This window comes from Halichoeres trimaculatus, unplaced genomic scaffold, assembly GCF_033239565.1.
Source record: "Halichoeres trimaculatus isolate MK-OKI-2021-1 unplaced genomic scaffold, fHalTri1.1 fHalTri1_scaffold_4, whole genome shotgun sequence".
Classification (NCBI taxonomy): domain Eukaryota; kingdom Metazoa; phylum Chordata; class Actinopteri; order Labriformes; family Labridae; genus Halichoeres; species Halichoeres trimaculatus.
In genome coordinates this window covers 10,079,692-10,099,862 of record NW_027437182.1, presented here as the reverse complement: position 1 = coordinate 10,099,862, position 20,171 = coordinate 10,079,692, and the positions used below count along the sequence as shown (strand labels likewise).

General features: G+C 38.6%; 1 protein-coding gene across 1 annotated transcript in view; it reads right to left on the bottom strand.

Annotated features, from left to right (window-relative positions):
- Nucleotides 1-90: 90 nt before the first annotated feature.
- pik3ca (phosphatidylinositol-4,5-bisphosphate 3-kinase, catalytic subunit alpha) overlaps nt 91-20,171 on the bottom strand; it is a 28,274-nt gene continuing 8,193 nt past the window's right edge. Inside the window, exons 9-26 of the mRNA XM_074667920.1 lie at nt 19,118-19,363; nt 18,580-18,665; nt 17,819-17,924; nt 14,605-14,757; nt 14,306-14,440; nt 10,851-10,975; nt 10,660-10,741; nt 10,183-10,347; nt 9,808-9,911; nt 9,513-9,684; nt 8,994-9,100; nt 8,758-8,879; nt 8,515-8,593; nt 8,242-8,412; nt 7,912-8,029; nt 6,477-6,628; nt 5,702-5,864; nt 91-5,560 (exon numbers count right to left, since the gene is read on the bottom strand). Of these exons, the coding sequence (XP_074524021.1) occupies nt 5,453-5,560; nt 5,702-5,864; nt 6,477-6,628; nt 7,912-8,029; nt 8,242-8,412; nt 8,515-8,593; nt 8,758-8,879; nt 8,994-9,100; nt 9,513-9,684; nt 9,808-9,911; nt 10,183-10,347; nt 10,660-10,741; nt 10,851-10,975; nt 14,306-14,440; nt 14,605-14,757; nt 17,819-17,924; nt 18,580-18,665; nt 19,118-19,363 (2,394 nt within the window). The 3' untranslated portion in view covers nt 91-5,452. The remainder of the gene's footprint in view (nt 5,561-5,701; nt 5,865-6,476; nt 6,629-7,911; nt 8,030-8,241; nt 8,413-8,514; nt 8,594-8,757; nt 8,880-8,993; nt 9,101-9,512; nt 9,685-9,807; nt 9,912-10,182; nt 10,348-10,659; nt 10,742-10,850; nt 10,976-14,305; nt 14,441-14,604; nt 14,758-17,818; nt 17,925-18,579; nt 18,666-19,117; nt 19,364-20,171) is intronic.

Genomic DNA, 20,171 nt, shown 5'->3' with positions numbered 1-20,171 from the left:
AATGTCGTTTCAAAGTCAAATTGTAAAAGAAGAGTCTTAGAGAAAACTAAGAGGAGTGAATGTTTAACAAATTTATTTGTACATCTTCACAGAACACTTAGAGGACCAGTCTATCAGTTAGGGTAACAAACCTTCACTTTGAGACCAGGAAACCGAAAAAAAAAACAAAAAAAAACACAGTTTACATTAATAAATAAAAAAATGCAGGTTAATGTATGAAACTGTTCCTACAGGGAGCAAACTTAAGGCATCAATTTATATAAAAATCTGTATGGCTGCTTAGCAGACTAAACATGAAAAAAAAAACATGAAGCAAGATGATAAATACTCATCTTCACCCAGTCTCATGCAGGTAGGCTGTGGAAAACATTACATTGGCCCGCTGTACATTCATTCATAGTATAGGTTCAGGTTCTGACAGCATGGTATGTTACGGAAATATATTGGTGACACACAAGAGCACTGCGTACTGCGTAGAGCATTAAACTACAAACTATGAATCAGTATTTCTCTCAGAAGAGGGCATTTGGAACACGTTTCCTCCTCTATGCAACTTCATGACTGCAAAGAAAAGTGTAAATCTTTCAACATTTCATCTCTTCAAGGCTTACTAAGTTACAGTTTGTGTTTAAAAGAAAAAGGATGGTCCCAAATTGGGATTCTGACTTCATTTTTTTTCAAACAGTAGGGGGATGTGACGATGTGAACACCTGTCTATCAGGTGAACAAGCAGGAGCAGAAACAAAATGTTAGGATAAAGACAGACATTCAAATTTTACACATCACATAAATTGGATTTGCTGCACAGATTGTGCATTGAACTGCATTGTGTAATCTCTGGTGCTCGTGTCAACATTTTGTTTGTGATTGTGTAAGCAGGGCATGAATAAAAAGAACATCCTTCCTTCCTTAAACTTCACATAATAATCAGCATTTACTTGCACATAATATGAACATAAGCACTTTCATTATACTCTTTCTTAGTAAAATGGCAGGTACTTTGACAACAACATGTAATATCTTCATTTTAAAACTCAATCTCCTTCAGTGTTGGTGCCATTAATCCCTCCACATAAGGAGGAATTAACTAGTGCAACAAATCTTGTGAAAATCCTGCACCAACACAGCTCCCAAGTTTGGGAGCCGGAGAACTTCCAAGGAAACTGAGGAGTCACAACTCTCTCTTTAAAGGAGCTGGTCACTCAAATTATTTCTCACTGCAACTGATCTTAACATCTGAACTCTAGCATCCTTCATTAATGCAATTAGTAGTAGTATCTTCATGATAAAATGATGGTCTAGTTTCCTACAACTCCCAATATTTGCATAAATACAATACACACACTCACAGCCAGATGTGCAACCCCCCAAACAAAATCCAGCTGTGGTTTTGATTCTCAACATTTCAAGTGAAACATTAACAACATAAGTTTGAAAAAAATTTCCTTACAAATGTTGCAAAAAAAAAAGAGGCATACAAAACATATAGCAACACACAGCTCAGTGTCTTCATACTCGGACACATGGACATGTATACAAACACACATCATCTTCATTGGGGCCTGCCAATGAAGCTCTGCAACCTGTACAGAAGGAGAGTTAATGCACATGAGCAAACACACAAACACAGTTTGGAGTATAAACAAGAAAGATGACAACACTGCAGGTTTGTAGAAAAGGGGATTGAATGTAGCTCTACATAAATACCACCTTAACATGTACATCATACATACTGCAGCTGGAGAAACATGCATGCTAGGCTAACTTTATCTGGTGGAGTCCTCTTGGACAAAAAGGCAGAGCTAGAATTTGAGGTGCATGAGACCGACATGTTTTGTTTCTTTTTTTAAATTTGCAACTATTTTCTGCAAGATGTGACTCCAGCGTTAGCTTTCACAGGCCTCAGTGACGCCTGATTTGGCACGATGAGAAAAAAGAGCTCTCTGCTAACTGACAGTTCATTTCGTGGCAATGCATCCAACTTTAGAGAGAAATCATGGATGACTCACAGAAACAGAAAACTGAGTGCACAATTTAGCATTTAAATACATTCTAGCCATCAACATTAGGACATCCAACACCCTATCAGAGCAGACCCCCAACTTACTTTGGCTTTTCAGTACAATCAATAGTTAAATTTGCAAAGTGCAGACTTTCTTTTTGCATCAGCAGATTAGCTTTCAAACAGAAGGGTTACTGGAATACTTTAGTGCACATCTGAATATCTTTCTTGTTACCATGGGGAAAGTGTCAGAGGCTTTGAGGCTTCTTTTCTTACCAAATGCTACATTCTGTCATCAGCAAAACAGAATACATGAGTTTCTTAACTAAACTGTAAGCTGTGGTATTTACTGCCATCAAGTTTCTTTGTAAATTTTTAAAATCTCTTTTAACAAACACTTTCTAAAATTCCCAGACTATCTTATCAGAGATTTGACAGCTGCACTATGTCTTAAACACACAGTAAAAACCATAATGTACTTAGGAGTACTTCTTTCTAAAAACTCTCTACTCCCTTCTCTCTCGAAAACATCTGAAACAAACTTGATTCACTGGCACATGAATCTTCAGTCAGCTAACCTACCATCGCATTAAACTGTAGAAACACTCCAGTGACCACAAAACCCTTTTACTGCACTTGACTTCTTGTGGCTCTAAGTAGCTGATGATTCTTATGTTCCCAGGGTGCAGTGTTGAGCTGTGAGATGTACAGTGGCTGAGTTTTTCAGGATAATGAAAATATAAAAAAATAAAACAAAGTGGATGTTTTTGAAGCTGCTTCTTTAAGCATTGACATTTTAGGGCTTGGTTCCAAGGTGCAGAACAACTGCAAAGTGGACTTGAATGGTTTTAATTTACAGACTGGAAAAACACTCCAGTGAGCAAAACACCTTTTAACAGGTCCCGGTGGATGTGATGTGTTTAGGTGTTTTTGGACTGGAGGAGAAAGAGTCCAAAAAAATAAAATAAAATAAATAAGTTGAGGTCTAATTGAATTTACTCATTTCACATCCATCCTCTGCCAGCTGGTCTAAAAAAACTGCTAAAAGAGGTCCTTTACACCTCCATATCGCTCAGAACTTGACAGACTTGTTAGAATAACTCACTAAATCTTGCCAAGATGCACTGGCTGCATTGAAAAGATGCAAAATGTAAGTGTCTCACGAAAAAAAAGATGTACAACATGGCTTCAACAAGACCTGGCAACAGGAAGTATGGCTCTGAAACCGCCAGGATCATGGGTTCGATAACTTAGCTCAAAAATCAGGGACATTAGTGTCTGGTTGGTTATTTCTTTGTTGTAACAATGATTCTTGGCAATAAATCTTATATTGTTGGAAATCCTGTTTATTTCCCTTTAAAATGGTGCTGTATTTATAAGGAACATGCATTTGTGGGATGAGCAACAGAGCTGTGTGTTTTCTGCCAATGCCAAACAGCTTATTGCAAATGCACATTCCTTTCAAATGTTTAAAAGAGAAATAAAAAGGCTTTCCAATAATATGACATTTATTACCAAGAAATAATCTACTAAACACAAAATGCCTGACTTGTGTGCTGTTTATGGCAACAAAATGTGAGGTAAACAAGTTAAAATGCAGTTTATCCGTTCTTTTTATCATTTCAAAGACGTTGAAATGAGGGAAATGTTAAAGATGACTGATCTAAAATGGATATAAAAAATGGAGTTAGCGTAAGTTCATGCAGGACACGGAAGTCATACGCCCGGCTGTGATCAGCTGACAGGCTGATGTTCAATCTCTTACCCCTCTCAACCAATCACAGCGTGTCTAACGACAGGTCGGCGTATTTAAATCACGTCATCACTCTGTCTTATCCCTGCTACCTTTTTGCTACCCAGCTGCTGCTGTCTTAATAATTCCTCCTCCAATTAAGAATCTGTATGTATCCTATTGATATGTATGCATCCTTCTAATCTGTATGTACGTATGGGGTTTCACTATGCACTCCCTGGAAAGCTCGAGCAGGCTGCCCGGCTAACCCAGGGAGTACTCTGAAAAGCAGAGCTGTAACGTCAATTCTAACTGTATCCATTTGGCAATAAATGGTTCAATGTATGGCAAGAGTGTTCCTGAATGAACTAGCTGGAGTTTCTCACACAGATAGTGCTGCCGTAGTATGTTTTGACAGCTTGTGGGGCCTAGCTTGTGCATTGTTGGGATGGATGTTGTGCTGTGATGCCAAGGTGTTTTATCAACAGGAAGACGCGACATTCCCCTGGGTCTCTGCTCACACTCCACACAGACAGCCAGAGGCTTAAAACAGGTCCCATTGTTCAGAACATTTGAAATTTGGACATTTTGCATCCCCAAACAATAATGAGTTTAAGGACTGCAAAAAAGGCCAAACAAAAACAGATTTTCAACTTGCAAAAAATGTCAAGCAAAAAAAAAAAAATCAGCAGATTTGAGAAAGGGTGAAGCTGTTGCACTTGTGTCCATAAGAAAGTAACAGGAAACAAATATGTAAACCAAACCCTAAAGTAAACAATACAAATATATTTACACAATAATTCTGTGTTTCTGAAGAGTTGCCTGTGTATAAACTGAAAGAAACTAGATACATAAATAAATTTAAAAAGTCATAATAAATCTGTATATTATTCTCATATCTCTAAGTGCTGATTTTTCTTTTTTTTTTATTTAACTCTGATGGAGAGGCATCATCACCCTGAAGTCTGAAGCTGCACCACCAACAAATGTTCCCAAGTGGTGGAGTGCTTTTTCCTTGAGGCTGTTGGAGAGTTTCAAGCTTTGCAAAACAACCCAAAAAATCTCTTCTGCAGAGTTTTTGAGCTTTGAAATGTTCTCATACTGACAGGAGAGCTCCACCACAGAGATGGTGGAAGACTGTGCAGTGGGAATCCACAGAGACGCTCCCGTAGTCCAGTGCACCAAAGTGGAGTAATTCCTGTTTTAGATAAGAATTCAGACAGTTCCTTGTGTCTGCTGTCTTCTCAGCAGAGATGGGAAACAGAGCGTTTTTCCTTTCTCAGGCAGAGCCACAGTGCAGCACTGATACAGCAGAAGAGCAGCAAGATGAAGATATTTTGTGGCTACATTTTTAGATTGGCAGAAAAACATTGTCACGCTGTTTTGTCCATTCAATGCGCAAGAGCAGCAGAGTTAGGAGTAAACTTTCCTGTCCAGTTTATTCCTTTTGGGGAGAAGAAGAAGCTTAGTCGCCAAGAACACAAGCATCAGCCAGGTAGGGCGCGGCTTCATGAGGACAGAACGTTACGTCGGACATTTTCCAGACCAGACAGAGAACAGAAACCTTGTTGAAGATAACACAACAGAATCTCACCGTCTGCTGCAATGGAAACTGAAAATTCCTCGAAAGATGAGACAAACAGCTGTTTGACAGAAGCAGATCCTCTGTGGTTGGCCTGTTTCTTTTTCTGTCTGTTTGTTTGTTTGTATGCAGGGGATCAGTTTAGTGCATGCTGTCTTATTGTGTGAAATATCCAGTCCATCTTGGTGGTCCACCCTCCATGATGAGCATCATTCATCTGTTTCATAAAGTAGTCCAAAGCCTCCTGCACACAGCCGACAAGACAAATAAAAGAGATACATAATTAGATAAAGCTTCAAAGCAAAGCATGAGACCTGACAGTATCTCAGGACCCCAGAATAGAATCAGAACAAAAAGGATATGAGCACAGGGAAGGCTTTATTACCTGTTCGCTCTTCTCCAGAGCCAGCGTCTTCCTGATGTAGGCGATGTCATCAAACGACTGCAGCTCAGGCATGCCAGAGCCCAGCATCATGGAGAACAGGTTGATGAAGAGGTTAGCGTGCTGACGGATGGCCAGGTACGCTTTATAACACATCTCCTGGAACCTGGAGGCAGACAGAAAGAGGAGATGAGAGAGAAAAACAGATAATTAGAAATTTGTGTAATGCTGCAGAGGGAGGCATTCATTACAACCCAAACAAGGAAAAGTTTAAACCAGCTAAAATGGGGCAATGACACCCAACAAAAGAAGGCTACTTCATCTTATGATGTTATCAGAGGAAGACTTTGTATACAAGCTTCTTCAATGTTTGACAGTAAAAAACATTATAAGAAAGAAAGGCAAAAAATAGTAAATCTTAAGTCGCAAATTTGGCGAAACTTTCCACAGAATGTCTTCCCACACAGGAAGGATGCTCTTTTCTTTTTTGTCTAATCATTTTCTCTCTCACACACACACACGCTCACAGTAAAGCAGTGATGCAACAATGACCAGGGAGAGTTCTCAGGGAGCTTATCATGCTTCAGTTAGTTGAGGAAGTTGACTGTAAACTTGCCCAACAGAGGGAAGTGAGTCAAGAGAAACCCACTGTGTGCAAAAATAATCTGGACTGTATCCAACAGCTTTTCTTTTTTGATCCATTCCAAAAATAGAAACCATTTTCTGTGCTCTGGAATTCATTATGCAGGTAAACCATTTAAAGAAAAATGCATCTTACCTCTCAAACTCTTTGGTCTTCGCACACTCTTGGGATCCCTTGCTGATGACGATGAGGAAGTCTTGTGTCAGGACAAAGGGCACTCGCTCCCTCTTGTAGCCAAATTTTTTCTTCTTATGATCCAGGAAATGTCCAAAGTCTATATGAAACAACTGAAAGAGCAGAAGATGAACACAGCAGGAAGTCAAATGATGTTAAGTGTTATGCAGAAAATTATGCAAATTTTTGTGCCGCAAATATTTGACAAGCATGTTGTAAGTAAATGTGGATGAAAATCTAACAAAGATAAGTAAGATGTAGTTTGAATACATATTTAATAGGGCTGGGACAATATACTATTCTTGAGATTTTATTCTATTTTTGATTTTTGGGGTGCTGCTTCAGTTTAAATTGCAATTCTTTGATATGTGCGATTTTTAGTCTGCTTTTTTAACACTAGACCATGTGAAAAAGTTAAATGATGATGATAATGTCTACAGACGATACCAGGAGCCATATTTTCCCATAAAATGCACATCATGTGAGTCAGAGAGAAACATTTCACCCTCTGCTGGTTAAAAGTGGTAACTGTTTTTCAATTCAATTTATATTAAACAAAGACTAGACATGCACCAATAGATCTGTTGACCAATCAATCTGTGCTGATTTCATAAATTTTGGGTGATCAGTGATCGGCCCATCCTTACATATGAAACTGATCTTAAATACCTCCGGGAAGGTCTGACAGCCAGCCATTGTTGCTTTTTGCTCTGAGACCTAAAACTCAGGACACTTTATTGGTTGTTTAAGTTAAACATAAAGATTTTATTATTTCACAGGTATTGTTCAATGATTTTCAAAAAAAATAAGATTGGAACATTGAAGGTATATGCTGTCAGTTATAAAAACAAAAAATCGGTATCGGCCCAAATTGGTATCAGCAGGTCAGGCTTTTTAAAGATCGGTGATCGGCCAGAAAATCGTGATCGGTGCACCCAACAAAGACTGAAATGAAGAATTTGAACTTGGGGAAAAAAAAAAGATTTTTTGACAAATAGCCCAATTTTGATATTGTCAAACAAAAAATCCTGATATATCGATTTTTTCTGCCACCCTTAATATTTAATGTTCCCTTCCTCTGTCAACTGCAGAATGCCTTTATTTTTCAGCCCTACCTCCATTTTAATAACATTATAATTTTCAATTACAAGTATTTTGTTCTAGCTCTTCTACTTTCTAAACATTTGTATAATTACAATTGTTTTTCTTGTGCCAGCTTCCCTGTCATTGGTATCACTAGGACTTTACTTAACACTGAAATTTCTTGCTTTTAGCTCTCTTTTTAAAATTCTGTTTGCATGTTTTGGTTTCTTTTTTCTTTTATTCCCTGCTGAAAAACCTGATCCATTTTTGAATAAAAAATGTCAGCGTCTGTGTCTGTTTACACATGCATTACCTGTCCATCATCTTTGACCATGATGTTACTGTTGTGTCTGTCTCCAATCCCCAGGATAAATGTAGCTACACAGTAGCCAGCACAGGACCTTGTGAACAGATCCACAGCCAAGTCATACCTGCATAAACACATTACAGTAAGACAGCATTCGACACATCTTCAATGGAGACATAAGGAAGGAGATGTTTGAAATGCTGAACTAAATGAAGCATGTAAATTCAAATACAAGAAAGCAGAAGTTCATGTCCAGAGACACAGTTTCTGCACTCAAAATAGACTTTGTTCAATGCTGTGTACTGAAGCATAGGTGCTAAAAAACCTAACACTCACATCTCGCCTTTGTTCTTGTCCTTTAGCCACTGATGCAAGGTGTTTGAGTTGAACTGCAGAGCTCCTTTCAGACCTCCTTTACACTGAATCTGCATGATGGTGTGGGAGCTGCGCACCACCTCGATAAGACCTACACAGTCTCCTAATGACAGACAGCCATAAGGGAGCATCCTGGGGACATACAAAGCAGATATTCTTAGCCCCTGTGCACTCAGGCAGACAGAGCAGAAGGAAAATAAAAACAGATACTGATAATAAAGGAGAGAGTCCTACCGAAGGTCCAGACCCTGATTCTGCCAAATATTCTCCATGATTTTAATAATCTGCAGTGTTAGCATATCCTGTCGCAAGTCTACAACAGAAAAACCCACAAAACGGGAAAATCAGACCTAGATACTGACAAACTACACCCATACAGTACAGAGAGGACAGGAAAACTGCCAACCAGTTCACAGTACTGCATGCTCAGACTCTAAAGATGAAATGAATAAAATATAAGGTTTGTGTTTGAGTTACCGTCTCCATTTTTGAAGATTATCTCGTTGTTCTGAAAGAGCAGCTCAGACATGATGTCCGGATTCTCCCAGTTCAGCCACAGCGGCCTCTTTGCTGATGACATGATCCTGCATTCATCTAACCTGAGCACAGATCAATCAAGCAATGTCAAAACAATGTTTCTGTCACTGCTGCATGCAAAGCTAAAAAAAAATGAAACACACACAGAAGCTCGGTAAAAATTACTCCCACCCAACCTTAAATTCCCCAGTTGGTGTGCTGGGTTAAGAGGGGAGGTAAAGTTCTGCAGAGCATCCATGTAGTCTGGTCTCTTCATTTGGTCCACAAGAAACCGCATCTGGACCTTCATAAGACATGAAAGCACAAGTGGATAAATGTCAGTGAACTCAACCACATCCACACACGCATCCACAAAGAATATATACAACAAGAGGAAGCATATTTGTGGTGTTATGGTGTAGTGGTATGATATATGTACGAGAAACATTTTTATTTCATACTACCATTCAAATCCCACCATGTGAGCATTCCCACTTCCTGTTTTATTGTTGCTTAATGGAATTTTGTTTTAACCAATACTATAAGCGACAGTCATACAGGAGGCAATAAGTAAGGATCAGGTGCATCTAAACAAATCAGATTTCAAACCTACTGAGTCTGAAGGCAAACAGATTAACGGACATTACACAGGTGGTTCTAATACAACATCTAAGTCTGAAATTGTGATGCCCAGTTAGTGTCTGTGCTCTCCTTACCTTCTGCGTCTCATCCTTCTTTTCCTGCTTCAGGATGTCAGTGAGGTTAATGAGCTTCTCCATGGCCTCCACCTGCCTGCTCAGGTGTTTGAGGTACATGCCGCAGGCTCTGCAGTAAGCCTCTAAAAGCAGCCCAAACCTCTGGCTCACTGTTTTATTGTGCATTTCTGACCTGCAAAGAAGACAAGGAGAAAGACAGAGTGTGAACTGCATGGGGGAAGGAAGGATGGGACTTTAGCCTTTCAGACTGAAACGGGGAAAAGAAAGTACTTCTGAAATTGTGATGATGACTCACTTGAGATGCCAGAAGAAGAAATGACCTATCCTTTGATTGGTTAGGGCCTTTTTGAGGAGGAAACGGGCCAAGGGATTGTCAAGATATTGCTCATATTTCAACACCTAACCCAGGAGGAAAGAAAGGGAAGAAAAGCACAAGAAAAGACGCAAAGAGAAGGTTCAGATTACTCATATCAGTCTCCCAAGCTCTGTATACTCTGTCAACACAGATCAAAAATCTTTTAACACAAATGAACAGCCCAAACAAAGGCCAGTTTCCAAAAATATAAGACTAAAGCTGTATTTTTCTTAGTCCCTCAGTATTTTCCTTTCAAGCACATTCTTTTTTCCACATTCACTGAAGCCACCAGCCCAAATTGTCAGTTAGACCGACCTGTACGAGCTGGATGAGGTACTGGGACAGTTTGTCGTCAGTCAAGTATTTGTCCAGACAGCGGACTGCAAAGTGCCTGACCATGGGGTCTGAAAAGTTACAGTCCAGCAGCTCCATGGCCTGCTCAGGACGGATAGATGGCCACTCCTTCAGCAGACAGTACATCTAACACAGACAAGATAAGAAAAAACAACCTTTTAACTCTCACATATTTGTATATTTGATTTGCTGAAATTTAATTAGATAAACACTTTTTGACAACAAATAAAACGTCTGCAATAGAAAAGGCGCTTTTCCAAGGGATTTACTTCTGCGCTCCAATCTGAACTCAATCTAAAGCTTCCTTTACATCAATCTTTCAGAATTCATTCAAAAGAAGAACAGCTCAACTGAGTGACTCTTTTCTTTCTAAGTACATTTTGTTTTATGAAGGGGTCATTCTATTAAACAGGTGAGTATGAAACAGCAGGGCATTACCTGTGCCACTTCGTCTCTGGAGTTCCACTTGACAGCAAGAAGGATCTTGGGAAGAATCTCAGGGATATTCATGCAGTAGTGCCTGGTACAAAAACAAAGAAACATGAAAAAGTTTTGTGGGTTGAACAAGTCTCATCTTAACCATATAAGATGAAGTTCTTGTTCAGTGTTTATAAATTTATATCCATTACCTGTGTCTCCAGAGGAAGTCCTTTTCCTGCTCAGTGATTTCTGAAAGAGGGTCTCTGTTACTCAGCTGTCTGAGCTGCTCGGTGTCACCCTCTGTCAGGGCGTGATCTCTGGCCACTCGGTTGCTCTGAAAAACGTCAGAAAAAAAAACCGTCTTAGCTTATTATAACCAGCTTTGTGGCCATAAAATTTCTGTAAGAAACCCTGAACCCTCCGGATTTTGCTTTTTAGTAAAACAGAGTATGATGCACATAATATGTGCTGATTTTTGAAAAAGCAGTTTGCACAACAAATACATTTTCTAGTATTTTTCTGATTTGATAGAAACTAACTCAAATTCTACGGTGAAAATTTTGTCTCCTATGTTTTTTTTTAACTTGTATTTTAAAAGTGACATAGGCAGGATTACCCAGGTAAGATGGCGATTTGACCCATGTAAGATGGCTATTTGAAAACCAGCACAGCCCCTCCCGTCCTGTGTTCTCTGACATCACACCCTTACGCAAGTTTAGCCCCTCCCGCCATTGTTCGAGTTAATGGTTCTTCTTTTTGCTATTCTTCTTCTTCTCTTTCTTCTTCTTCTTCTTCTTCTTCTTCTTTCTTCTTTCTTCTTCTTCGTGATGTCCTAGTTTAACTCCTTGGTGTTTTGGGGGTTGGAAGTCCGACAAGACAGGTAAATATGTGAGCCAGGATATCGTCATGCGCGTTCACAAGAACGAAGAGCTTTACAACCAATCGCGGTGAAGGGAGAAGCGCCGCCCCTCAGCCAATCAGGATAGAGCCTCATGGGCTCTTCTGATTGGTCAAAGATACCTGGAGCGGTCATGATTCCTTGTCAGCTCATAACAGAGACAGATGGAAACGCTGCGACCTCACGGTAGAGCAATTATACTACACTCATAAAGGATTCTCAATGGACAAAGAAAACACAAAAAAATTGGCATTGACTAGCTAAATCCTGCCTACAGCAACTTTGATTGCTTTTCTTTATGAGGTTACAACAATAGAACAAGTTGTACAACAACTTTGGTGTCAGTTAACAAAAGTTCATATAGCCTCCTTGTAAATAGTCCACCATCCTCAGACTTTCTGGTTGGTTTTAGTCAATCCACATTTTCCAATTTTTTTGATATATAGATTGTTGAAGTCTCAAATTGTGTGTAAAGATCTTTAAGGTTGTGTAGTTTTTCCACAATCTCCAACCAGTTTTTCAGAGTGGGGGGATCCTCCTTACCTCACTTTCTTGTAATGGCTTTTTTAGATGCCACAAGTAACATTCCAACTAGATATTTGTCTTTGTTTTGAAGATTTTCTTCTGTTGAATTTCCCAGATATAGCACTACAGATGTCTCAGGAATTTCATAACCCAAGACTATTTTCATTTCTTTCCACACTACATCCCAGTACTTGTTCATTTTTATACATTTTCAAAACACATGAGCGTGGTCCACATCATGTTCCCCACACAGTCTCCTGCAAGGTTGGGGGACAAGTGAGGATTTTCCTCTAAATTTTGGGGGTGATGAAAAATTGTAATATATTTCTCCAACCATACCCCCTCCATGTTCTAGAGCTTGATCTTTTACTTTGCATCTTACACATGTTGTGCCACTCTTCTTTGGTTATTTTTCTCTTTAGTTCTTTTTCCCACTTATCTCTAATGTAACAAGTGGAAGTTGTTCTCTTTCTCACCATATTTCAGTACAGCACTGAGGCTGCTCTCCTGACTGTACCTCTATATGCACTGCACAATGTTGTAATCAATTTTTCTCTTGCGTTTTTGACTTGATTTTCACAGATCTGCACTAAAGCCAGTCAACCGTTTTAGTAGAGAGCTGCACATGGCTGGTTAATCTCCCGTTCTGTCTGGACTTTCTGTCCCTCATATCATAACTATGTCCAAATGCAGCCAAATTCACAATGAAGTTACAAAGCTGTTGAGCAGCAGACACAGTTATTTACAAACAAGATATAGTCTTATAAAATTGGCTAAAATAAATGTTAACAACAGGAAATAAACTGTCAGATTGTTTGTGTGTTCATTTTGACTGAGCAGAGATAAAGATGGTATCAAACACGCCAAAAGATTGCAATGTTCCCAACTGACAAAATGCTTTGGTTAACTCACTGCAGACATGTATCTGTGCTCTTAAACTGAAAAAAATACTCTCAAATATCACAGCAAGCTATGAAGCATTTCAGGTCTGTGATGTTTCCAGTAAACCCTGAAACTGGGACAGAGCGGAGGCACAGCTGGGCAGCAGTGCAGCCAGATGCTGTGTGCGCTGTTGTACGACTCTTAGAGTTAACTTAAATCATATATCTGTGCGTCTCTCTTCAGAAAATAAAGAACATGAAACTCAAGGAATTTTCCTTTAACTGTTGTCTTATTATCTTCCAGGAAAAGCAGGGAATATTTTATTGATGTCTGTATGAAACATGAATATGAATTTCATTTAGATTTTAACCTTAAGTGAAACAAGATTAAATACGTCTATAGCCAGGATCAAGCCTAATGATATGTTTGATAAATTCTCATCACACCATGTCTTTGGCTTTGCACTTGTCACATTTGACACACACATCATGAATAACCTAACGTGTTGTCTCACACCGGTCACATCCTCTCACATCAGAAGCCATGATGTGCCAAACACCACCAAGAAATGTGATAAGGCAGCATCATCAACAACATCATAAATAACTGAACACAACAGGGCATGGTGGCACTTCTGAGTCACATGAAGAGTTGGGGTCATCTCAGTTTACAATGGATACTGCATAAAGTCACAAAGAAACTTTGTTTGGCTGAAAATTTAAACCTTGTGCTCTTCTACTAAAAATAAGTCATCTTCATCTGTAATTAATCATGGTATTCTAAACAGCAGACACACTGTATCTGTTTACATTAATTACAGTCCACCATCAGCATAATTCAGCAGATGGTTTCATTAAATGAGATGACTTAAACAAGGATACAACACCTTCCATCAGGGTCTCATAAATCAATGTCAAATTATCCCATGCAACAAGGAGGTCCAATGAAATTCAATATCTTCATTAGTTACCTCGTCTTACAATTCACTCTGTACACAGTCCACATGATATCTTCTGTATCTATGAAGTATTTAGAATATAATCTGTCAGTGCTAACCTCTAAATAAGCTGGGGCTAGAGAATGGACAGGGCTGGGTTAAAAAATATTTAAGGGACAGTACCTTTCTCTCATAGTGGAAAAAAATGAAGAAATAAGCTTGACATTTCTTCGCTGAAATGGCATTTCCAAAGTAAATGGAAGGACACAATCTCTAACTTCAAAAATGGAGTGAGAATTTGTGCCAGATTTGAGGAGATTCAGATTAATATTTAAAATATGCCACATACAAGAATGAGACATTTAGTTGGAAGGAAAAAAACCTCAACAAAACTTGTTAGCATTCAGTGAGCAGGTATTTACCTGTCCAGAGAGGTTGTAGTTGAACCCCAGTTCCCTTGAGATGGTCCAGTTTGCATGATCCTCCACTGCGTTCATATCTGGGTATTTGACTGGACTGCTAAAGTGGTCAAACTCCAGCTCCAGACATGGGGTTTCCTGCACACAAGGTTAAAAGAATATTATCATTTTGTGTAGTTACAATGTTTTACATCACAGCCAAACTCTTAGTCGAACCAGGAAACCAGCTACTTTTTTTCTATCAGATTCACTTTTAAATGAAACCGAGAATGTGCAATGAAAAAAACCATGTGTCTGAATACCTTATTCGGGTTGGATCCAGTGACTCCAATGGGATTTAGGAGGTCTTCAAGACCATGAGGGACAGACCAGAGGTTCAGAGCCATCTTGTTGGCAACCAGAGTGTGAGTGTAGTCAAACAAGTTGATGTTACCCCAAGCAAGTGGACAGTGCTCCTATGAGAGAGGAGAGAGATAGACAGAGACAAGAGTGAAAGAAAGGGGCGGGGAAAGGGAAATGTCAGACACCCAGAAAGAAAGACTAAAGACAATCACTGACTAATGAAGCGATTGACCTGTCTTGTTTGTCATTGACTGTTGACTGTGACATTACGTGCTGCTTTTTTGGCCAGGACTCCCTTGTAGAGGAGATTTTTTTTTATCTCAATGGGTTTATTCCTTATAAAATAATGGGTAAATAAAGAAAAAAACACAACTCAAATTTTTTAAAGAAATTCCTGGACCTGTAGTGTATGAATGCGTTGTCTCATAAAAAAGCCTATTTCAAACACACATGATGGACCCATGCACTACCCACAGGAATAAAGTTAGAGCTAAAGACTGGATTAACCAATTAAAAGTCAATCTAAATTTAAAATACTGTTTCTTGGGCTGTTGGGTTGTGCAACAGCATCATGGGATCTCTCCACAGTTTATGTATTGTGTAGAGCAGGGGTCTGCAACCTTTACTTTCATAAGAGCCGTTTTGCCTCAGCTCACCTGGATTAAATTCATTCAGGAGCCACAAAATCTACTTTATCTTCAAAACAAAGACGAAAAAGTGAAAAATTGTCAACAAAGTAAAACTTGTGAAAAATTACTACTAGAAGTAGTAGTAACTAGAAGTTTTTTGTGTTTATAAAATTGTACATGTGATGTCTTGTTTTTTAAATATTTAATAAATTTGCATATATATAAAAAAATCAAAATAAATGTGTAACATTATGCATTTCTTAAATTTGCAAAATTTATGAAATTTCGTCAAATTTTGCAAAATTAAAAAAAAGATATTTAAATGTGATTTTTTTCCCCCAAATTATGAAATTAAAAAATTTGCCAAATTGTCTGAATTTGCAAAAAAGAAAAAAATTGCAAAAAAGGAATTCAAAGAATTAGCAAAAATTTCAGAAATTCAAAACATTTTGAATTTCTTTTTATAAATTTCAAAATTTTGGATTTAAAAAATGTCAAAAAAAATTAAGCTTTATTGACAGATGTGATGCATATTTTGTTTAACAAAATCTTAAGTCATGATTTTATTTAGTGTCAATGTCTTCAATCATCAATGCCCTTTGTAAGAAAAACAAAAATTCTTTATTTTGATAATATTTTTCAAAGCTACAAGGAGCCACTGCAAAGGAGTCAAAGAGCCGCATTAGGCTCCAGAGCCACAGGTTGAAGACCCCTGGTGTAGAGCATGTGCATTTTATGTTGTTTGTGTCTGTCATTGCTAAGTGATTTATGATGTGAATTTGAATTGGTTATAGTAAATCAATACAGCGCATGAGTTAAAGACTAATTACTCTATGGGGATACTAAAGCATATGGTTATGGTGTGGTGCTGTATCGTAGTAAAGAACACAGTTTTGCGTCTGCTCAGACCACCTCATGTCATTACTTATTCTAAAACCAAACCATGATGAATCTTTCTGATGAATTACTGGTGATGGTGGCTTACGTTTGTATGTGAACTTCATTTTTATGGTTGGACAGATGGATAAAATGTCCTTGTGGGGATGTTGTTTCCAAATATTCAAAAGCTTTATCTGTTTTAAAACGGTTGGCATATAATACTGTTTCATTTATAACTTCTCCTTGTTTTTGAGTGATTTTTAAAGCTTTTAATCAGTTTTAAGAAGAAGCCGAGTTTTAGCCATTCAAGGTTAAGTTGACAAGCTCTGAAATGTGGCTGCTTGTCTCCTTGTGCTTCATTCTATTAAACTCTGAACCTCTCTTTAAAACCTATCTGTATTTTGTGAGCTAGCTGATTAATGTAGAACTGGCAGTTTAATCATTCCAGCATTTGTTTTTGTACAGCTATTTCTTAAGCTAGAAAGCTTGCTAAATAATCTCCAAACACCAGCAGTCTTCCCACAGCGTACACATTAACCTATACAAAGGCTCAGGAAATGTTTAAGATAACATCTCACTGCTAGAGTAAGTCTTTACTAAGGGGCAGCAATGGAACTGGGTGACAAAGGGCAACACACTGAGGCGGACAGAGTTACATGCAGACAGCTAGTCAAAACGCATCTATTTATAGTAAGTGCTGGAACAAAGGGCTTGTGTAGAGAAGTGTTTATCTTTAATTCAGGCAAGGCATGAAAGAACATCCGCTAACCTGACCTCGCCTAGCATGGCGCGTAATGGGACAGGGCTCACCCCCCAGGTGTCTGTTACAATATCCATGTCTGGCACTCACTGATATGCTCCACACTCATCTCTCTCTTCCATGCAAAAGATGGAAGAAAAAACACTGAGTACGGTGTTTGACCAAATACACCTAAACAATAAAATTAGGCTTCTAATCATTAAGAGAAATGGACTAACAAATTTTAAATTGCAATTTAAATCAGGTACACAGAATGTTTTATGAATGATTTTTCCAAAAGTAAAAAAACATATATATTCTAAGTTTCAGATTTACTTCAGACTTTTCGTTTCCTTCCACAACAGACATTCTAACATGAATGGAAAAGTCCTTCTCACTGATACGTTCTTGTTGATGTTTTCTGCCACCACGGTGCCAATGGCTGATTAGTAATTAAACAGAAGCAGAGACGACACCACAGCTCCCATTCACCTCGGACACTTATACTCAGTGACACACAGTGAGGGGATAGTTCTCACACAGGGGGTACCTATACCACAGACAGTAAGGGTTAGCATGCTGGTATCAAAAGATCTGGACACCTGCTGTTTGCTATCTTTAGTCTGTGACAACTGTGGCTGCTATCATAGCATAAACTCACACACTTAGGTATGTATGATCATGTTTGCGGTGGAAAAGGCTCATAGCTGACTCTTAAGAAAAATGACATCCATTTTTTGTACTTTTTCATATTCCTCTAAATTGAAGGCATGTATCAAACATTCATTTGTTCTTCATAAGTGTCTAAAAAAATGAAAGTGGTGCCTTCCAAATGGCCTAGCAACGCACTTCCTGTTATGCAAGTTGAGTTCATGTTAGTTTTGAGCTGCACTGCAGAGTCATTTCCTTTTCTGCTTTGTTTCCTACCTCCTTGGCTCCCTTCCTGCCCTTGACAGAGCAGATGGAGAGGCAGAGTCTGGCAGCACGGGGTATGTCTGGGATGTACATATCATAAGTGAGCCACTCGTTCCACCTATGAAGAAAACACAAGACACAGATCATTGACAAGAAAGGGAGAAACACAAATACACAAACAAAAGCTTGTGACGCAAAAAAAGCAATTTGTATCTTTGAATTAGGATTAAAAAAAAGTTGCATAATTTTACACCCCTGATAAATGGCAGTGGGATTAACCTTTACTTTAAGCAAGAAAATCTTAAAATCAAGTGGTACCCAGCAGGAAAAAAGGACAAATGTCAATCCGTTTATGTAAATCATATCTTTCAAACAAAAAACAACGCATTTTATCAACAGTAATCCTTGTGTATCCACAGACGGATAAGAATGGGTCACGTTTTATGTTACTGTAACACAATACAGCAGTTTAGTGTTACTAGTTAGCACTAAATGGTTGACTTTAGCCCCCCCAGTCTTAAACCGCTTAAAAATGAATTAGCAGTGTTAACTGTCAAGGACAGTGACAAAAAAAAAGTGAATTGAACAAGGTAAAAGTTATTTTCATTACTTCTACGACCACTATTCTATACTTACTGAAACTCATGTTGCATTTGACACTATGTGACTGTGTTAAGAAAGGCCTGTTTACACATAATTTTCAAGAAAAGAGGATGTGCTGAGTGTCACAGAGGGGAATTGAAAGGTGTTTGTGATGAGTGTTGGATAATTACCTCGGGTTGGAGCAGGGAACTCTTTGTGTGTTGACATTGTCACACATCTGCTCACCTCCATGGTAGATTCCTGTTCTCACATAGATCTAATAAAGGGAACAACATGAAACCAAGGCAAATACATTAATAATATGATGTAATATTTTATATAATAACATTATTAAGACAAAGGTATGTAGGTCAGGTTATTTCAGATATATAAAATTAATAGCATGAAACAGCTGTCAAGTTAAATGCTCTTTACACTTCAGTGACATGCAGTCCAGTACTTTTGCTAAGACAAGTTACATTTACACAAATGATTCATGACAGCAAGCCAGGATGAGCTAACGCAACTCTCTGTTTACATGAGAGCTGGACCATGACTGTATGTTTCCACAGGAAGTAAGACAGGTGGAGGATAGGGCACCTTGAAAACAGAGTCTATTGATTTTGCTACAATCACAAGGAATATATTGTTCTTGATATTAATTCAAAATTAATGTATTAAATGAAGACGTGTTAATGTACACTCTTGTAAGCTTTGTGTGACCCCCACCTTGTCTATGTCCCGTATATTCACGTTGACATAAGTGGCACAGAGGATTCTTATCCGCAGAGTCCCGTTGATGGTCCAAAGTGATTTGGCAGCTGCCTCTCCGTTCATGTAGGATGTTGCCGTGGAAATGCGTCGAGAGTATGATGGCATGACAAAGTTGTCTGTAGGCAACTGGGTGTACAGGCTGTCCTTAGCCATTAGCATCAGGTTAGGCATCCTGCTCAGCATGATGCAACTACGGATGTACTAGAAGGTAAGAGACAGAGAGAAGGATAACACTCAGCTGCTAGAGTTACATCATGCATGGTAAACAACTGTAAATGACCGTTAACTGTTCTGACATTTGGTCATTTTCCTGCTGCTGCTGAGAAACACTGAATGTTCTAATCTAGTACTTTAACCTGGCTCACACTGGATTCCCCAAACCTCAACCAAGTGTCTGTGTGTATATTAGTGTCCTCCAGGAGCTGCTGTGGTTGATTAAACCTCAAGACCTGCAGAGGCAATCTGTGATAAGCGGTAATTTTTGGGGCGCTGGTAGAGGCAGGCAGACACTTCGCTTTAACGCTAATAATGAAATTTGTTGTTAGAGCTCGATTTTGAGGCATTAATTTATACTAGCCCATAGCTAGGCATTACAATGATAATACGAAGGGTTTAATTCTATGTTGTAACACACACTAGGTTAAGGGGGCTTTGATTTGTAGTTCTGTTTGATAAAGAGGTAAGTTAGTTAAACAACTTTAGTTCAGAGTCCTCCTTTTGTTATCCCTAAGCGCAACACTCACCAGCCCTTTTTATTTACCTTGCTTTCTTGATGCACCACTTTTACTTCTATTTGTAATAAATAACTTTGTTTACCCAAAACAACTGGGTATTTTTATGTTGCTTCCATTTTTCTGCAATGAGCTGGGTTTTAAAACTCACCACAATGCTTAATAGACAATTTTCGATATTGCACAGCACAACGGTCTCTAAGCAGACAGCCTCCAACTGTGCATATTTCTCCATCAACTTTTTAAAAATAAAGTTGCTTACTATAGAAAAAACCTTT